Source organism: Leuciscus leuciscus (genome assembly GCF_965113295.1).
Source record: "Leuciscus leuciscus genome assembly, chromosome: 9".
NCBI classification, from domain to species: Eukaryota; Metazoa; Chordata; class Actinopteri; order Cypriniformes; family Leuciscidae; genus Leuciscus; species Leuciscus leuciscus.
In genome coordinates this window covers 21,316,664-21,337,202 of record NC_138733.1, presented here as the reverse complement: position 1 = coordinate 21,337,202, position 20,539 = coordinate 21,316,664, and the positions used below count along the sequence as shown (strand labels likewise).

General features: G+C 36.7%; 1 protein-coding gene across 1 annotated transcript; it reads left to right on the top strand.

Annotated features, from left to right (window-relative positions):
* The first annotated feature begins 2,628 nt into the window (after nt 1–2,628).
* Nucleotides 2,629–19,457, top strand: ccdc92ba (coiled-coil domain containing 92Ba). The gene is made up of 4 exons (XM_082180571.1): nt 2,629–3,202; nt 6,806–6,938; nt 9,174–9,221; nt 15,169–19,457. The coding sequence occupies exons 1-4, from the start codon at nt 3,191–3,193 to the stop codon at nt 15,858–15,860; spliced, it is 885 nt and encodes a 294-aa protein (XP_082036697.1). The 5' UTR covers nt 2,629–3,190; the 3' UTR covers nt 15,861–19,457.
* Nucleotides 19,458–20,539: the final 1,082 nt, after the last annotated feature.

The window sequence follows — 20,539 nt, the reverse complement described above, 5'->3', positions numbered from 1 at the left end:
TTGTGGTTGGATGCGAACTGCAAAAAAAAAAAAAACTTTTTTAAAAACACATTGAATGGTGGAACACTGTCTTGTGCAAAATGATGTTGTGATTTTGCTGATGGTGAACAAAGAACGGTCCTGGTCAGATATACTAAAGTAAAGGCAGTTATTTGTTTAGCCTTATTTCATATACTCGGTGCCATTGAGATTGTAGACTGAAGTCTGATTATAATTTGATTGGGCAAGAGTGGCCTGTTTATCCGGTGGGAATGTTGACGCATTATAACCACATGTAGCATCACCGATTTGTGCCACAAAACTATTCTTTTCAAATCACCAAAGTTTATTCACAACAATGTTTCTTTCAGATACTCCTGCCTTATTTTACAGATTGAAGGACAGATTTATAATCAAGGAACTCTAAAGCTGCTCACGTCAAAACTATTGCAGGAACTTGAAAGCACGTGAAAAATAGAAAATGTAAAAGTTTGCATTGAAGTAGTAAAACTGAGTTTTTTTTAAAACTATTGGCAGCTTCACGTTGAAACTGTGTGCTTGTATATGTGCTCCCTTAGTGAGGTAATTGGTATTTCAATTTATTTAAGAAGGAAACATAAAAAAAAAATTAGTTGAGAGAAAACCTGATGTGACTTACTTTTTTAAATATAATTTCAATTGTGTGGTTGTCATTGACTTGAGAGTGCAGTTCTGTACTGAGTTTGGTGAAAGACAAGCTACTGTTTTATTGTGGATCTGATTTTTTGACCATAGTATTGCAGTGTTATCCAAAGCCAGAATTTTTTTATTTTATTTGTTTATTTTTATTTTTAAGAAATCCCAGCTGAAAAAAGAGATAACCATGCCTATACCCTAGGAGAGCAGAACATTTTTTTTTTTTTTTTTTTTTTTACCCTTGCTGTATGAGTTATCCTAATTAATTGAATTTTAAACAATTGTGTCTAAAATGTATATATAGCATAATAATTTTATTTTTATTTGGGTGAATTTTGTAATTAATATAAAATTATTTGTATGACCATTTTGTTGTCAATTGTGAAATAAAACATGTTATTAACACTTTATTTGAAGTTTTTGTTTTATGGGAAAGACAAGATAGTATAAAATATAAGATAGGATTTAAAGGGGTGGTTGATTATGATTTCACTTTTTTAACTTTAGTTAGTGTGTAATGTTGCTGTTTGAGCATAAACAACATCTGCAAAGTTCAAAGCAAAGGGAGATATTTTCTTAGAAATCGTTTTTTAAGGACTGCAACAAATGGCTGGTAGGGACTACACAAGCTTCCTCTCGGGTTAGTGACATCACTAAACCTAAAATTTACATAAACCCCCCGGGAACGTGATTTATAGATTATCAAGACAGAATATGCTAATCAATAACCATAAGATACATAAATTCCTGACCCTAACCATTAAGAAATGTTGTCTACGTGTTGTCACTTCTTCTGTCGTCTCTCCATCTTTCTCACTCGGTTTGAACATAAAAGCATAAATGTTTTTGAAAATTTCAGTGCGTGTTTGCGTGAGGTAAAAGGACACTAGCTCTTGAAGCTCCGCCCTCAGTGCAATGAGCTGCAGCTCATTTGCATTTAAAGGGACAGACACAAAAACGTTTTTTTTTTGCTCACCCTCAAAAAGTGACAATTTTAACATGCTATATAAAAATATCTGTGGGGTATTTTGAGCTCAAACTTCACATACACACTCTGGGGATATCAGAGAGTATTTTACATCTTGTGAAAAGCGCATTATACCACCCCTTTAATAATCCTATATGCTTTAAACATTAAACCGAATCATTTTCCTGTAATTACACTTTTTTTTTTTTCTAAAATGTTGCTTCAGACCAAATTTGTGGTAGAATAGTCAATTTCGTCTCTGCTAATGAAGATAGTTAAAAATAAAAAAAAATAAAAAAAATAAAAAATAGTCCAGCCTTCCATGTTACGAATCAACTCACATACTAAAAATATGGTCTGGAAAAACCCGAGTGGAGCGGATCAGCGACAGAAATTTACTCTCGTCTTTAACTCCACTTCTGGTTTTCAGTTTCCCGCCTTCTTTCGCTAATGAAATTAATTACAGAAATCAGAGCTGTCCGAATTCACTCTTAATGTACTATTTTGCGTGTCGAACATTTCGTCGTCGTCTAATGAAATCGTGTAGGCCTGTGTTTGCGGGACAGCTCCACAATCCTCCCCAGCGCACGATATTTACATCCATTCGTACACTAAATTTTGCTCAATACTGTCTAATGTGGTGGAATATAAGACATCCACTGTAGGGAATAGTAAATAATACAGTCTGGAGCGAGAGAAGCCACCAAACGCTTCTTGCACCATACAAAATAACTCCACTCCGCTTTCACAACGCAAATACAGTAACAGTAGGGGTAAAATCTCTGCGTCGCAGCCACAAATACTCTGTAACAATAAACAATACAAATAATAAAATAACAATAAACAATGCAAATAATAAAATATGAATAAACAAAAATAAAATGGCAATAGCCAAATAATCTGTCTCTGATCTCGAGTGATTCAAACTGCGAAACGTCCCATTTGCTATGCTAATTAGTGCTCTTGAAACGCCGCTCGGCCAATCAAATTCGAGGACTGAAACTAACTGTTGTCTAATTCAGCTGTGCTAAATTAAACATTAGTTTAGATATTTTCAATACATAATGCGCCTTAGCTTAATGTATAGTTAGTAGATGCGCGCGTGAGATGATTGGATCTGCAGTGGAGTTTCCTCAGAGCATCGTTATGTTTCCTTCATCAGTTGCATCATTTCCCTGGTACTGAAGGAGCCTCTTCTTCCTGCTGTCTGTCATCGCTATGATGATGATGATGATGATGCTGCTGCTGTTCAGTAGATGCAGGACAGACGAACACGCTTGTGCCAGCTAAACGCCGGCATCACTTTAATCGATCGTGACATTGTCGGATAAAGCAATAGTACTTTCGCCAAGATTGTGAAGGATTGAGATTTCGTCGTTCTCGCGAAACCTCTGCCGTTACTCCGTGGCAGATCCGTGTTTTATTCTCCCATTGAGATGTGTATTGATCTTCTTTAAAGATGTCGTCATCCTGTATGTTCATGGGTCGGTTCGTTGAAGGGCAGAGATGTGGAAGTGAAGGAGCACGTTCATCCTCTTCATTATAACGCCTCATCTTTTGGATACTAATATGGAAAACACGGTGAGTGCTGTATAATATTATGCGCAGCAGTGTTATCTAAGCCTAAGGCTTTTATTGTGTTGCCTATATGAGAAAGAATGACTATTTAGCTGATTGACATTTATGTTTTACGATGTAGCCTAGTTGTAAGGGATCTGCGACTGCGAGCAGTCGACATTAAATGTTTCTAATAACCTCGCTGGGTGTTTATGCAGAATAACCCTCAGAAGTTTTATTTGACATCATGTGTCACACGAAGATTACGCCAAAACAAAATGTTCAAATTATCAAGTAAATTAATAAAAATGTAATATCTTTTGTCAGTGATATTATAATATAGTAGCCTAATATTAGGCCTATTTGTTAAAATATTTTGTTAATCTGTGCTTATGTGCTCTTAAAATGCACTCTATTTTTAAAATGTGCATGGTATCAATAAAATTGGTATCATTCAAGTCAAAAATATGAATGAATCGACCTAGGCTACATTAGGTCACACCAACCATTTAAGGGTCAAGTCAGCAGGTAGATCAGAACTATTCCGAAATTCAGTCATTATTGTTTATGTTTTAAGGGCCATTTTTTTTTAGCTTTATGAGGAGAGGACATATTTTCTAACCATTACCTTTGATGTAAAATACTGTAAAATAAATCATTAGGATAAATATCAGATATTGCTGAATTTTGTACCACATTTTGAATTTCATGGGTATTTTCGTAAAATTTTGCACCAAGTCTTAATTCATTTCTGACCCTAGTGTATGTAAATTCATGGGGCCCGGGACCAAATATGGGTGCACAGAGAGTAGGCTATGCTAGACTTCTTATTACGGGGCCTGGGACAACATTCTTCTCTCATATATTGTAGTGAATATCAACACAAAATATTTTCAAAATGTTCTGTAATCCAGGGTTTCAGAGTGGTGCAGGGATGATGTAGCCTATTTTTGTAGGAAATTAGCATCAGCCCTGGTTCCTTTCAACAAAAACCCAATAGGATTTTTCCATTGGCTTTTGGATTATTGCAGAAAGTAAGGTCTGTAAGTGTAACTAATAAAAGCGTATGATTCTTACGCATTTTGTTTATCATGATAAGCTTCACAACATTTATGAATTTTAAAACATAAATACAATCTTCAGAAGTCAAAAGCTAACTGTTGGCTATAAACAAACTATACCATGGTCGCATGACTTCAACGTCACCATCACTTTACTTCCGACAACTCTTTCGGTCTCTAGCTTATAAAAGTTAGAGTTATAATAGTTTGCAAGAGCACGATTATGAACACAACTATGCAGTGAAAGTGGACTGGTAAAAAGATGAGTTTACCTGTTCGGATGATGACGTTTAATGTCCCCGACAACCTCTGTAGTCCCTTTTAGCCACTTTTAGCTACCTCATTTACAAGACAAGTAAACAAGAGGATATTACTGATTTATACTATGGGGCTGATGAATGCTTGAATATGATTGGTTGATGAACGTTCTGAGTTGTGCAATTATTTTCAGATGGCATGGCTAAAGTAGTTCCAGGCAGGTCTTGACCGCATTAGAATCAGAATGAATTACAGTTCCTTATCACTTCGCCAAATGATTACAGTTATTTCAAAGGTCATAACAACCTTCAACAGCAAAACCAAGCAAGTAAACTATAGGATAAAAATGTCAAATTATTTCCATGTTTTTGAGACAAAATTACATTTTATTATGTATGGAAAGCACATACTCTCTTTCTCCCGCTCTCTCTCCACTCAAACGCACACACATACAGTACGGACACACACTCTCACAGAAGCATGTTGTCAGCGCTGTTCTGACGATTTTATCAGTTAAATAGTTCAGCAAATGAAAAGCTACATGACATTTCTCAAGAGAGAGGTAATAACGGCGCTGTTCATGAAGCCGATAAACTTACAGTTTCGCTATTAGAGACACTGCTGTAGAACACTGTTAAGAGACGCACAGACTCAGGTAATACGCTTAATCTTTCTCTCTCTAACTTCATTAACTGCATTAGTCTGCTATCAATGGCCTCAGTTACTAGCTCTAAAATTATATTTTGGAATTAGCAACGGAGGCGTGGGAAATCAGTAAGAAATTAGTCCTATACACAAGAGCGTTTTATTCCGTACAGAGCAATTATTCCTTACGTATTATGTGTCGTAGAATATAAAATGAAAATATCTTGAGCTTGTGTTCACCTCCCTCAAAACTCAAAAACAAAGGAGAGCTGGATCCAAATGCAGTTATTTTATTTAACAGAATATAAATAACAAAACAAACACGGGAACTAGAAAACCAGGGAAACGGAATGAGCACCCCAACAAAACATCCAAATAGGGGTACAGTAGGAGTCCATTTCTGTCCCCCAAGGTACAATCTACACTAACGTACCCCATAGGGTTTATTATTGGACCTCAAGGTACATTTTTGAGGGTCAAAAAGCATTAAAAGGTACATATATGTACCGTTTCTTTTAAAGGTAAGGTACAATATTGTACCCTTGAGGGTACAGCCCCAGTGACAAGCCATTGTACCCCTAAAGGTACAATTATGTACTTTATTTTCTGAGAGTGCATGCAAGGACAAGACTGAACAAGGAATACAAGAAACACTGGGGAATAAATACTAGAGGAAACACAACTGGGCAATCATCACAGAACTAATCAACTAGAAAAACTACAAAGGACTTTAAAAAATGGCACACAGGACAAGAAACAGGAACAGACATAGGGTAAAACACAAACTAAAAGTCCAATTACACAAAACATGAAAACCCATTCAAAACTCATTGGGTGTTTCTCAAACGGAAGGCTGCATCCTATGAAGGCTGCACATCTCAACTGCCGTGTCATCAACCATCGCTGAAGGCCATCTCAATTACCCACAATCCTTTGCTCACATTTAAATTCACAAAAATAAACGGACAGAAAACAGGTCGGTACTGAGCTTGTCCGAGTTTATTTTGAAATGTAAGTCAAAAATAATGTTTTTAGACATGAAAGCATAGATGTAATCATTTGTTTTGCTGTAAATGAATCACTAACACTAAACTGCCAATAATGTAAGCCATTGGGAGATCGCAGACGGCTGTCATTCACTGTATTGCATTAATAGAAAGCCAGTTAATATAAAGATTTGTAATACAAAGCATTTATCCAAATGTAGGTTTTAATAGTATTTTCGTGCCGTGCCCGTGGGGGCGTGAGTGACGTAGTCATGCGCTCTTACTAGACTGTCTCATTCTAGCGTTTAATTGCTGAGGAGGACTCCAGCCTACAAGCCTCAGAACTAGGAAGGACACAGTCTCGGAAGGATGCAGCTTTCCATTTGAGAAACACCCCTTGAGTTCAAGACGATGGAACCGAAAGTGCTAAAATGCTAACTCGTTTCCTGGTTTTGGCCTACAAAAATATGTCATCCCTGCACCACTTTTAGTTCCTGACTGATGAGAGCATTATAGAGTTAGAGAAAAGACAGATGCTCTGATTTAAACAGTGGACAGTCCCAGTTTTGTACTATACTAAATGTCAGTACTCTTGGAACGCTGGGAGTTTAGATTAGAGGAATGGAACGTACCATTATATACTGTAAATAAATATCCCTGTGTTTTGTACGGTAAAGGGATCACCGGTGGTCTCACTGGAGCGGCAGGTGGAGAGCGTGGAGAGGAGCATTGTCTTCCTTAGACAGGAACAGCTGTCTCTGCTGCACGGACTACACCTGGAGATCCTGTCCCTCCAGAAACGCTGCACAGGTGTGTGTCAAGACCATTCCCACTGTACAGTCTCCTGTATTTTAATTTAAGTTTGCATACATTTCAGCCACATTTCATTTGTCATAAGTCACAACTAATTGGATGTTATTCCAAACATAATGTTGGCACACAATCTAATGCATAATGCCAGGATCCTCTGCAGAAAAGAGCAGGGTTACGTTGATCTCTTTGATGGCACAAGCTCCAGAGAGAGAAATACAGGTCAATAGCTTCCTGTCATTGCAGGGCTTGTGTTTTCCCTCTCTGTAATATAGTACACAGCCTTTCTACCTGAACATTGCTGTAAATGTGCTGAGCCAGCTAGGGCAGAAAAAGCAGCACATTGCATATTCATCTCTTGGCTTTTCTGCTCTTCTAACCAATCATTCTAATTCATAACCACAGGAAATCAGTTTTTCTTATGATACCCTTTGATGTAATTCACCATTAAAGGGATAGTTCACTTTGAAATTAAATTTTGGTATGTTTTAGCTTACCTCAAGGGCATCCAAGATGTAGGTGTCTTTTTTTCCGCAGTAGTTTCAATTTTTATATTTTTAGGTCAAACCGTTCTTGTCTGTCAGTCATATAATGCAGGTCTATGGTCACTGTCTCAAAGAGCATGCACAGAGTCCAAATTAAAACAATTCCCCGTCGTCCAAATTAAACAATTCCCCATCGTAAGTACACATTGATGGCCTAAGACACGAAACGAGCGGTTTGTGTGAGAAAACGAACAGTATTTATATCGTTTTTACCTCTTGTACACAGCCACGTCCGAGTGATCTGAGGGCGCGGGCGGGTATAGATATATACACTAGATGTCGCCTTGGCTACGGTTTCGTCCCAATGAACTGCAGTCGCCAAGGCGACTTCTATTGTATATATCTATACCCGCCCGCGCCCTCAGATCACTCGGACATGCTCTTTGAGACAGTGACCATCGACCTACATTATATGACTGACAGACAAGAACGGATTGACCTAAAAATATCAAAATTGAAACTACTGCGGAAAAAAAGACACCTACATCTTGGATGCCCTTGAGGTAAGCTAAAACATACCAAAATTTAATTACAAAGTGAACTATCCCTTTAAAAAGTGTGGGCTAAGATTTTTTTTTATGTTTTCAAAGAAGTATCTTATGCTCACCAAGGCAGCATTTATTTTGTAAGGATTCAGTGAAAACTGTAATTGAAATAAAACTATTTTCAAATTAATTTTCAGAAGCCATTACTCCAGTCTTCAATATCACATGATACTCCAGAAATCATTCTGGAATCTCATCAATATGCTGAAACATTTCTTATTATTATCAACATCGAAACAATGTTAAAAAATCAACAACAGTGCTGCTTAACATTTTTGTGGAAATATAACTATTTTTAAATTAATTTTCAGAAGCCATTACTCCAGTCTTCAGTCACATTCACGTTAGTTTGGACTCGTTGTTTTGTCATCACTCACTTGTTGTCACTGACACTAATCACATTCAGCTGTGCACTCATCAGTCACCATCATTAACATCTGTATATATGTTCAGTTCTGTTTCAGTTCATTGTCCGGTATTGTCTATGTTCAGTGTGTTGCAATCCGTTCGCCTTCCTGTTAGATATTTAGAGAATAAACCTTTTGAATTGAATCGTATACGTCTTCCTCATCTGTCTGCCATCAACCACCCGTGACAGTCACATGATACTCCAGAAATCATTCTAATATGCTGAAATATTTCTTATCATCAACATTGAAAACAATGTTGAAAGCAGCAACAGTAATTGTTTATGTGGAAACCATGGTGCATTTTTGTCAGGATTCTTTGATGAATAGGAATCTCAAAAGAACAGCATTTAATTGAAATAAAAATCTTTTGAAACATTATAAATGTCTTTACTGTCACTTTTGATCAATTTAATCCTTGCTGAATAAAATCTTACTGATCTCACTTTTGATCAGTGTTTGTACATGAGTCTATAATGATTTAATAAATAAACTGAGCTTTATTATTGCTTTATTTGACTTCTTATTGCTTTTACTTCCATAATCTATGCCAAATGAAATGTAAAATGTAGGATGGGACATTTTATCTAATAACAATTAATTGGATTATGGATCATGCAAGACTTATGGCATGATTTATAATGATTCTGGAATGTGTCAGTTTCAAAATGCAGAATACAAAATGCAGAATAAAAAAATCGGTTCAGAATTAACAGTGCATCTGTTTATTACTTGCAGAACTTACCCAAGAACTCAACATGAAGCCCCCAGGCAGGAGCGTAGCAGGTGAGCTCTGTTGCCTTCCCCAAAAAATGTTGTTTCATTTATTTGTGAGCAGAGTTACTTATGTATTTTTAGCACAGGTGTTCAGTTGTACAAAGCAACAAGAACAACAGTAGTAGCCTGGTCTATTTAATACAACAGCATCTAGTATCTGCATACATATTTTGGTATCTGTTATTACTAGATCACATTTGAAAGACTTTAGCCAGCATGAAAGCATCATATTGACTGATAATAAATAAAATGATGCACTCAACACTTCTTTTGTTGTTACGATTCAACAAGGCACATATAGTGTTTTTAATGACTGTCTTATGATATTAATAATAATTGATCTAAAACACTAGTCAATTTCACATCAAGAGGCATCATTGTTAAGGAGAAGACTCCTCTTCATACTGCAGGTCATCCCTCTCTCCTCCAGCCCGACGCAGCCTCATCCACCCACAAATTGATCCTGCCTGCGTTTTCCTCTGCTTTTGCTGCACAGTCCCAGTGGGGGTGTCCAATTACTGCATGCTATTTTGCTGAGACAAAGTCGGGCAAGGAGACAGAGGGGAATAGCACAAGAAAGCTGAGTACAGGAGAGAAAAAAATAGATTTCTAAATTATAATCAGAGGTTTCAAAATGTATTTGTACAAATTACAAATTATTTAGTAAACATGTAATCAGTTATCTAATTCAAATACCACAATGTGAACATAACACACTATACCATCCAAAAGTTTGGGGACAATAACAGTTTTTTTAAAGATACTAATACTTATATTCAGCAATATATAAATTAACTTAACACCTTTATTTTAATGTCTTCTCTACTCCAACAAAGCTGTTATCAGTAAAATGGCCTAATTGCAAAGTTTCCAGCAGCAAGATTGTGAGTGTGATATTGCTTTCAAATAAGAGATCAATAAACAAGAAGTCAGTATTGTGTAACTTACATTTAAGACATAATATCACCATTTACTTTTTGTGCTCTGCCAACGAAAATAATTCCAAACAAAAGTAGAATCAACCTTTTAGTCGCTGAGCAACACATACCCAGCTAAAAATTATTAATTTTTGCTAACGTTCCCATTAAGTTATGGAAACATTATTTCAGAATGTTCTCTCATCGTTTTAAATGTCCAGTTTATTGAACGTTTAAAAAATGTTTATTCTTGGTTATGCGAACGTTAAGGGAACACTCCTTTTGATCATTTTGGAAACATTTTGGGAATGTTACTTTTGAATCTTCTAACATTTTGAAATAAAAACCTCCGTGAACAATGTATAAATAATGTTTTTGTCCTAACGTTTTAAAAACATTATTAAAGACCAGATAAATTTAAACAAACATTCTATTTGTTACTGGAAAAACGTTTGTTCATAACTTTGAGAGAACCCTGCCAGAATATTACCCAAAGTTCTAAGAATGTTCCCTGTTAGCTGGATACGTAGTTGTGATGTTCCCGAATGAATCAGTGTTTTAGACTGATTGGTTGAGTGAATGATTCAATGCCTCATAAAGACAGTCACTTAATGCCACCTACTGGCGTAACAATGTAAATCAATGCACTGACTGACAATCCGTCTGCAATATACAAACAGACAAGTGGAGTGATATATACATGAAAAAAATTTATATTGTGGAAAAATTCTTAATTATTATATTCCCCATGGATGCGGCAAATAAATTGCTGAGGTAACTGTGCAGTGCATCAAAAATGTATATAGGGCGTGTTAACTGATGCCGCGTCATGACTCCCGAAGCATATGTATTACTTCTTTGCTTGAAAGATTATTTATCTGAGACACATCAGGATATTTTGGATGTGTTAGTTTATTCTTCAAAGAAGCCCCAGAGGAACTAAACACTGATTGATAGTGAAAATGATTTTCTAATTTACAAGCATATTACTGGCGCAATGTGAGTATTAAATGAACAATACTTATCTTCTTTTTTTTTGTCCATCACTTCTTATCTGCGCTAATGTCTTTGTCAACTGATGGTTGTCGACATCTCAGTTTCATTACCTATTCTATTAAAAGGGTCAGAGGCAGCAAAGAGTGAACTCACTGAAGAACAGTAGAGATCAGATTTAAGGATCAGATAACACAGCATTTTCTATATTCACACCATGAGCTCATCTCAGTCTGGACGCATGGGGTGAGGCTGACTGTGAAATCGGGACAATCTGGACAAATTGAGAGACAGAACTGTGCTAGTTGCAGTAAAATAAAGGAGAGCACGAGAGACAGAAATTATAGAAAGATGTTGAACTCAGCACGAGGTCATTAAGTTTGTGTGGATCATTTGAAGGACACCGATTACAGAATTCATTTTCAATCTACTTAGCCTGTAATTCATCTGAAACACATTACATTAATGTAAGCGTAAAGACACTTTAGAAAATACTGGAAAATACATGTTTTATCCTTCATTTGTTTGATTGTAATAAATGACATGCCATACGCCAGATGCTCTTCCATGCTTCTGTCTAATTCTATGGCACATTTTCCTACTCATATCTGACACTATACTGTAAATGATATGTCATTTTTAGTAATGTGAGAGTGATTTAAGATTTGGTAATAGTGCAATATACATTTACATTTATTTATTTAGTAGATGCTTTTGTTTTTCTAAAGCGACTTACAAATTAGAAAAATACAAGATGCAAATAATCTAAAGCAGAACACAAAACAAACAGTAATAGCATGTCACATTTCCATGAAGTATTGAAGGTGTAATTGCAGAATTTTATTTTATTTTATTTTAATATTTACTGTAGGAAAAGATGAAGATGCCAATGAATTCTCCTTGCAGTTTGACCATTGACCATATACACTCACCTAAAGGATTATTAGGAACACCATACTAATACTGTGTTTGACCCCCTTTCGCCTTCAGAACTGCCTTAATTCTACGTGGCATTGATTCAACAAGGTGCTGAAAGCATTCTTTAGAAATGTTGGCCCATATTGATAGAATAGCATCTTGCAGTTGATGGAGATTTGTGGGATGCACATCCAGGGCATGAAGCTCCCGTTCCACCACATCCCAAAGATGCTCTATTGGGTTGAGATCTGGTGACTGTGGGGGCCATTTTAGTACAGTGAACTCATTGTCATGTTCAAGAAACCAATTTGAAATGATTCGAGCTTTGTGACATGGTGCATTATCCTGCTGGAAGTAGCCATCAGAGGATGGGTACATGGTGGTCATAAAGGGATGGACATGGTCAGAAACAAGGCTCAGGTAGGCCGTGGCATTTAAACGATGCCCAATTGGCACTAAGGGGCCTAAAGTGTGCCAAGAAAACATCCCCCACACCATTACACCACCACCACCAGCCTGCACAGTGGTAACAAGGCATGATGGATCCATGTTCTCATTCTGTTTACGCCAAATTCTGACTCTACCATCTGAATGTCTCAACAGAAATCGACACTCATCAGACCAGGCAAAATTTTTCCAGTCTTCAACTGTCCAATTTTGGTGAGCTTGTGCAAATTGTAGCCTCTTTTTCCTATTTGTAGTGGAGATGAGTGGTACCCGGTGGGGTCTTCTGCTGTTGTAGCCCATCCGCCTCAAGGTTGTGCGTGTTGTGGATTCATAAATGCTTTGCTGCATACCTCGGTTGTAACGAGTGGTTATTTCAGTCAAAGTTGCTCTTCTATCAGCTTGAATTAGTCGGCCCATTCTCCTCTGACCTCTAGCATCAACAAGGCATTTTCGCCCACAGGACTGCCGCATACTGGATGTTTTTCCCTTTTCACACCATTCTTTGTAAACCCTAGAAATGGTTGTGCGTGAAAATCCCAGTAACTGAGCAGATTGTGAAATACTCAGACCGGCCCGTCTGGCACCAACAACCATGCCACGCTCAAAATTGCTTAAATCACCTTTCTTTCCCATTCTGACATTCAGTTTGGAGTTCAGGAGATTGTCTTGACCAGGACCACACCCCTAAATGCATTGAAGCAACCGCCATGTGATTGGTTGATTAGATAATTGCATTAATGAGAAATTGAACAGGTGTTCCTAATAATCCTTTAGGTGAGTGTAGATTTACAATTTGTCATTTCTGCCAATAAAATTGTTTCAAATTATGTCATTTTCTTTGTGTGCAAGCAATTTACTTCATATTTGCTCTCTGATTTGTGGGCACAGTAGTCAAGCATGCTCTGGGAGGTCTTGTCCTAGACATTTAATGTGTCTGATAACCTTGAACAGATGGCAACGCTGCCAGTAGCCAGACCAGAGTTGAGATTAGTTGATTTGGATTTACTCAGTGAGTCTGTAATCCTTGGGCACAGAAGAGCTCTTTGTCTGCTTTCCTCAACCACATCCACTTACCTTTTAGATCTCAGATTAGTTACAAATTCGCTTTTACGGCTAAAATCTGATTTTAAACGCAGGGGCTTGTTCATATTAGACATGTCTGTTTCATATCACAAGGTGGATCATTCATGAGATCATACACTCATTTCAGCAGCAGAAGTGTGTGATGAAGCTTCTGCATGTAAAATGTGAAACTCTAAGATGTATGAATTACAGGGGGTTTTTGATCCTCTAATTAAGGTTTGAACCCACGAAACAAAAAGTTGGATGTTTTCAAAAGTACGGTCCGGTTTCACAGACAGGGCTTAGATTAAGCCAGGATTAGGTTTTAGTTCAGTTGGGGAATTTAAGGTGCTTTTATAAACATGCCTTAGAAAAAACAAAAGACTGTTGTGAAAACAATGGCTCTGACATATTTTAAGAAATATCAGTGCAAGTTGCTTTCAGTTAAAGCAGCACAAACATGCATTTTAGTCTGAGACTAGCTTAAGCCTAGTCTGTGAAACCGGCCATATATATATATATATACACCACCAAACATTTTAATTACTCATATTATGCACTACCAATGAAAAGTTTGGGGTCAGTAAGATTTAAAAAAATATATATATTATTATTTTTATTCAGCAAGGATGCATTAAATTGATCAAAAGTGACATTGATGATGTTACAAAAGATTTTTATTTCAAATTAATTATGTTATTTTAATTTTTTTATTTTATCCTAAACGTTTTTAAGATTGTCAGTTGATGCTGACTAATTTTGCTTGGAGCGTCTAAAGACAGTTTAAGTTGTGCAAGACAAACTTCTGACAATCCCATGAAAATAACCGTTAGAAATTTTCCTGAAATTCGTGGGATAATTCACACAGTGCTTAAAGGGGTGGTTGATTATGATTTCACTTTTTTAATTTTAGTTAGTGTGTAATGTTGCTGTTTGAGCATAAACAACATCTGTAAAGTTACAACGCTCAAAGTTCAAAGCAAAGGAAGATATTTGCTTTTAAAGAAATCGTTTTTTAAGGACTACAACAAACGGCTGGTAGGGACTACACAACATTCCTCCCGGGTTAGTGACATCACCAACCCTACAATTTACATAAACCCCGCCCCCAGAACGCGATTTATAGATTATCATGACAGAATATGCTAATCAATGACTAGAAAATAACTACACATAGACTACATAAATTCATCAATAACCATTCAGAAACTTCCTGTTGCTTCTACATGTTGTCACTTCTTCTTGAGTCTCTCCATTATTGTCTGACTCCGGTTTGAACATAAACATTGACACTTTCAGTGCAAGTCTGTGTGAGGTAAAATGACACGAGCTCTTGAAGCTCCGCCCACTGTGCCGGGAGCAGCAGCTCATTTACATTTAAAGGGACAGACACAAAAACAGTGCGTTTTTGCTCACCCTCAAAAAGTGACAATTTTAACATGCTATATAAAAATATCTGTGGGAAATTTTGAGCTAAAACTTCACATACACACTCTGGGGACATCAGAGACTTATTAAACATCTTCTGAAAAGGGTATTATACCACCCCTTTAAACTTGTTCACAGAACCACTGAATCGGGTTTTTACAATAAAAGTTTCTGTTCTATATGTGTTCCAGATGTGCAGGAGGAAGAGCAGCAGCTGGAAGCCCATTGTCTGGAGGTGGAGGAGCATCTGCAGGAGCAGCAGGAGGTCCAGAGTGATCTGAGATGGGAGCTGAGCCAGAAATCAGTGCTGGTGGGCGCTCTCCGTGCCAGTCTGAAGGAGAAGGAGCGGCGTTTCCTGGAGGAATTAAAACACCGCAGCCACAGGACCACTGTGCTCAACACTGAGCTGCAGCAGCAGACAGAGGCGGCTGCATACCTGTCCTTCCAGCTGCATTCAGCAAAGCAGAAACTCTCGCAGCAGAGGCAGCAGCAGCGAAGGAGGCCGGCCCAGCTCGGCACGGACAAGCCCCCCGTCCACCCTTCATCTCAGGCCAGCGCTAGCAGCCCAGCAGTGATCAAACCCAAACGGCGGAGCTCGAGCCGGCCCTCCTCACACCTCCACGTCGAGCGTGCCAGGGAGTGCGTGCCGCGCGAGAGGGTGACGGGCCCGGAGGAGCCCATGGCCATGCCTGACCCCGCCCTCTTCCTATACCCATACAGACACAGATCCCGGCCCCGTCCACCACACAGACTCGCCCTGCAGGAGGCAGACGGGGAGGAGGCGGAGGAGCTCGATCAGGGAGCTTCAGTGAGCAGACTGGCAACAACAGTAGCTAAAGCCACTGCAACCACGGCATCCACTACAGAGAACAACGCTGAATGAGCGTTTCTTTTACAGTTCACCTCAACAACCTACTCGTTTTTATGATATTTTCCCCTGAATTGCACCTTGAGCTCTTTTGCATTATGACAGTGACAGAATCGTTTATATTTGCAATACGACTAGGCTTTTTTTTTTTTTTTTACACAGTTTGCACATGCGGTGATGAATAGACAGAGGAGAGATTCTTGCTTACGCTCTTGTTAAACCAAAATTGATGTTTATGTTGCTGTAAAGCATTTTTGTAATCAATAATGACCCAAGGTCCTCAATACCGTTTCATGCATCCTGCATCTGCGGCGTGTAGTTTTTTCGCTTGCAATATTAAGAGGTTACAGCATTCACACTGACATTTATGCCACCCACACATTATATTGCTTTTATACTTCACACTACATAAATAAAATAGGCTAATAATAATCATTTACATAGATGAATCAGTCACAATAAGATTTATAACATGCATTTACAAAATAAAAAGGTGAATTTTCATTTCATGTTGTCATTTACTTGCTTAATAAATATAGGTCATCTATGATGCATCGGCACAGCATCGCGTAGCCCATTTGAAAATTCACTCATATAGCCATCGTCACTCATGTGAACGAGCACCTATTTGCCTCTGATTTCGTCAGCGATTTCAATTCACTGTTGGCGACTGGAAAACCAGGAATAAAATCGTCTTAAGTAAGCAGCATTAGCCTACACTTCATATTATTTTATTATATCCTCTGTGTTCACATCAGGATTGAAATGCCTGTGATCACTGACTGAAAAAAACAAATTTTGAGATGGTCTGGGATCGATTCTATTGCTGAATTCGGAACCATAAACTAGTATAACTCGTAGCCTACTACGTTTACGATATCTGTGGCTGAAATAGTAGTATGCGGTTCCGAATTCAGCCTACTTCTATTTAAGTGTAAACGCACATGCGTTGTCATTAGGCGAAAGAAATTAACGACTGAAAGCATTTTGAATGATCCATGTTTTTAAAATTCTATAGCTGACAGAACATTTTTAGTTAATGTACTCTATTATCTAAAAAAAAATGGGTCGATTTGTTGCATTTTGCACATGTAAGTGTGATCTGAAATTTGATCACACTGGAGACGCATTTTGAATTAAGGTGCAATCTGGAAACAAAATGTTCATGCCAGATGTAAGGGGGTCGCACAGCACAAAACATTTTATATTGCTGTTTGGAATGGATACAAATACTATTTAATGGATTGCATTGTTACACAAAGGTGTTTGAATACATGTAAACACTATTTCAATGCCGTCCCCTACTAATTTAAAGTAATAATTCTCAATTGCACAATCGAAATCCCATTTTTTATTAGATAAGAAATATGCAATGTAGTAGTAACCCATAAACCACTTTCTGTAGCTACTGAAGCACTGTCAGTGTGAAAGCATGACCCTGCTGTTTATTCACTGCAGACGCATGATGTGCGAAACGTGTCCTTGTGAACCGGTTACTGCTGCTGAGTCTTTGTTCAACTGGTTTTAATCTATTCCCTTGTTGTGGAATGCCTCAGCGCAGATATTTCTGAATGGTCAGGTTGTCTGGTGTCACCACAAGTGCACTCTCTCATCCTTCCTGATGCTATATGGGGATACATACTGGTTCAGTGAGAGAAATCCTGTGTGAATGATAGGCTGTACAGCCTGAATCATTTGCTTAAGTGCTTTATCTGGTATATAGTGTGTTTATGCGCTTGTTGATTAGAAGAGAGTGGGGTCAAGGGTCAACGCGCCATTGTTCTGGCATCATTAAATGAGCCAGTGATGCCCAAAGGACTGATTGGTTTAATGCTGCTGCTTATGCTGTAATATTTTAGTGGGATGTTGCAGATATTGCAGACGTTTCATTCGAATCACAATCCGGTTTTATAATTCTGTGAGGTCAGGTGTATGTGCATATACCGAGCTTTGGTGATATGATGATTAATATGTGATACGTATTAAACATATTAACTGTTTGTATCACACAAAAGCTTGTAAATTCATAAGATTAGAAGTACAAGATTAGAAGTGGTGTGGTAACTCCTGCACTCGGATGTATAACTAAGAGAGGGTTAGTCCATGGACATGGATTGCTTTTCTTGACAATTAACAGACACTAATAATTGTAATAATGGGGTCTAATGAGTAGGCTACCATAGTGTCACAGCCCAGAATTAAGACTTTAATTCTGCAGAAACATGACAGTAAAGGGGGTTTAGTACCACATATTTGCAAACTGAGCTTTTCTAAAGATATTTACAATTGTATATGTGATATTTCTCTTTGCTTTATTAGATCAGAATGGTAATTTTGCTTGTAATGTTGAATATAAGTTTGTTAAAAATCCAAATATGAAAAGCAGTCTGAATAGGGATTGTAAGTAACTGAATGCATAAAATGTTTTCCTTTCAGCTTAAAATTGTGTCTAATTTGACACAGCCCTAACAAAGTGATATTTGCTTCACTCAGGGTCTGAAACCTTATTTTGTAAATGTATACGAAGATATGCCTGACTATTTAAAAGGCCCATAACCAGTTTTTGTATTGTATCAGTGCAGACATAGGAACGATTTAGGACATTAGGTTGATTTAGACTGTGTGATACATGATATAATCACATTAGTTAATTAATTTTTTTTTTTTTTTTTCATTTAATGTTTCATCTTGGAAACAATTGATGATTATGAAGTGATTAATTGTCTAATACATTTTTTTGCTCTTTATAATACCATTGTGATGTTAAAAAGAGAAGCAATACTGCCGCACATGAGGACTTCAATATATTAATCATATTTACAGCATACATATTTGAAAATTGTGTTAAATTGGAAACAATAATCCATAGATACAGTAAATGCAATATCTGATTGTTCTTATGTTATTTTGTTGTCCCCATTTCCATGCGGTTAACATTGTGCTTACCGAGGGTTTTATGGTGATTTTATTTGGATTTTTTCTATCCTTAAGTGTGGGATAAAGTCTTCCCTTTAACAGTCTGACTGTTATATGAAAAAGGATTTGAAAACTTCTTTTTCGTTTGTCCTGTTTTTAGAATGACAGGTATATGACAGGGAAAGAAGTGATTATTATGCAGCAATGTTCACACACTGTATTTGCATGTTTGGCCAATAGTATATAGCATCAGTGTGCTGTTTCACAAACATTTGGAAAGTTTTGAAATGTACACACAGTACTTCAAATCTCTTACGACCCAAAATTGTGCAACTTGTCGACAGACAACGTGTCGCAATAAATAATCCACTGTTTACATATGATTAAATGGGTTTATTAAATGACTGTGTTAACTGCAACCTTAATCATGGTTAGAAATGTCAACTTTAGAGAATGACAATTGTATTGTTGCAGATGTTGTTCATTTCCTTAACCCTTAAATCTTAATAGCAGAAATGTTACAAATAAAATATACTGGAAATATTTGTGTTTTTTAAAACCGTTTTTAAACAGATGTTTTAGTATTTTTAACACCTTTTAATTAAAAGGTGCAAACTTTTTTTTCCCAGACAAGACATTTCCTAAATGCCTGAATAATGGCTGCAAACAAAGCAAAATGAGACACATGAGATTACAATAAAGACCCTTATTAGTAAAACTAATCAATAAAAGAAACTTTTACTTTTTTGACTTTATTAGAAGTAGAACAAGTATATTATGCCATGTCTGTCAATCTATCTGTCTGTCTGTTGGTCTGTCTCAGTGTGTGTGTGTGTGTGTGTGTGTGATGGAACAAAAAATAAATTTATAATGGAATTAATTTATACATACATACATACAACTAAATAAATAAATAAATAAATGATGAATCAATGCACCAATAATATAAGAGCAGCCTTTTCATACATCTTCCAATAAATTAAAGTCTCTTATCATTTTATGCCAGCAAATTTGCAGGCCTTTTTACTCTTGATATATTTATATGATGGAAAATAGTTACAAACAAAATACAGAGAAATTATGTTTTGTCTTCAGTTCATAATTACGTTTATAAATAAAAATGACAAAGAATAAACACTACATTACTGAGGAAATTCCATATTTTGTCAACATTCCAAATACAATATTTCTAAAAGTAGGCAGTGATGAGACCTTTATTTCTAACTAATAACATATTCCCCAAAAATATTTGAGTGCATACAATAAAAGAAAAGTAGATTAGTTTGTCTCCATGTCAAGTCTTTAGAAATTCACTTTTGTATTCCATTAAATAGGCCTATATTTTTTATTAGACATTAAACATAACATTAAACATTTACAACTATAACTAACAAGACATCCAAAAGATAAAACGACTAAAAAAGGCTTGGGTTTACCATACTGGAAAAAAAAGCTTATTTTTATAGGCCTATTGTGTTAGGCTATACATTACGTAACATTATAGGCTATATGTTACGTAATGATATATTGTTACGTAAGATACATATCAATATTAAACCATATTTTAAACCAGAATGCGTAAAAATTACGTACAAATTACGTTCAATTATTTTTTTTAACTAGGTCTTTGAAATTAAGAGCTCGAAAGAACCGAATCTCGAATGTAAGTCGCACTTACCATTACTATTTTTGATGTATTGTGCTGCATTTTTTCTCCTGAATTTGGACAGGAATTTTATATTAATCTTACGTAACATTTTTATTGAATTGGGTTAAAT

What these genes read in the sequence shown, in the direction of transcription:
- ccdc92ba (XM_082180571.1), top strand. An exon ending in CCTCCAGAAACGCTGCACAG is followed by an intron (nt 6,939 to 9,173) that starts GTGTGTGTCAAG and finishes TATTACTTGCAG; the next exon opens with AACTTACCCAAGAACTCAAC. An exon ending in CCCAGGCAGGAGCGTAGCAG is followed by an intron (nt 9,222 to 15,168) that starts GTGAGCTCTGTT and finishes TATGTGTTCCAG; the next exon opens with ATGTGCAGGAGGAAGAGCAG.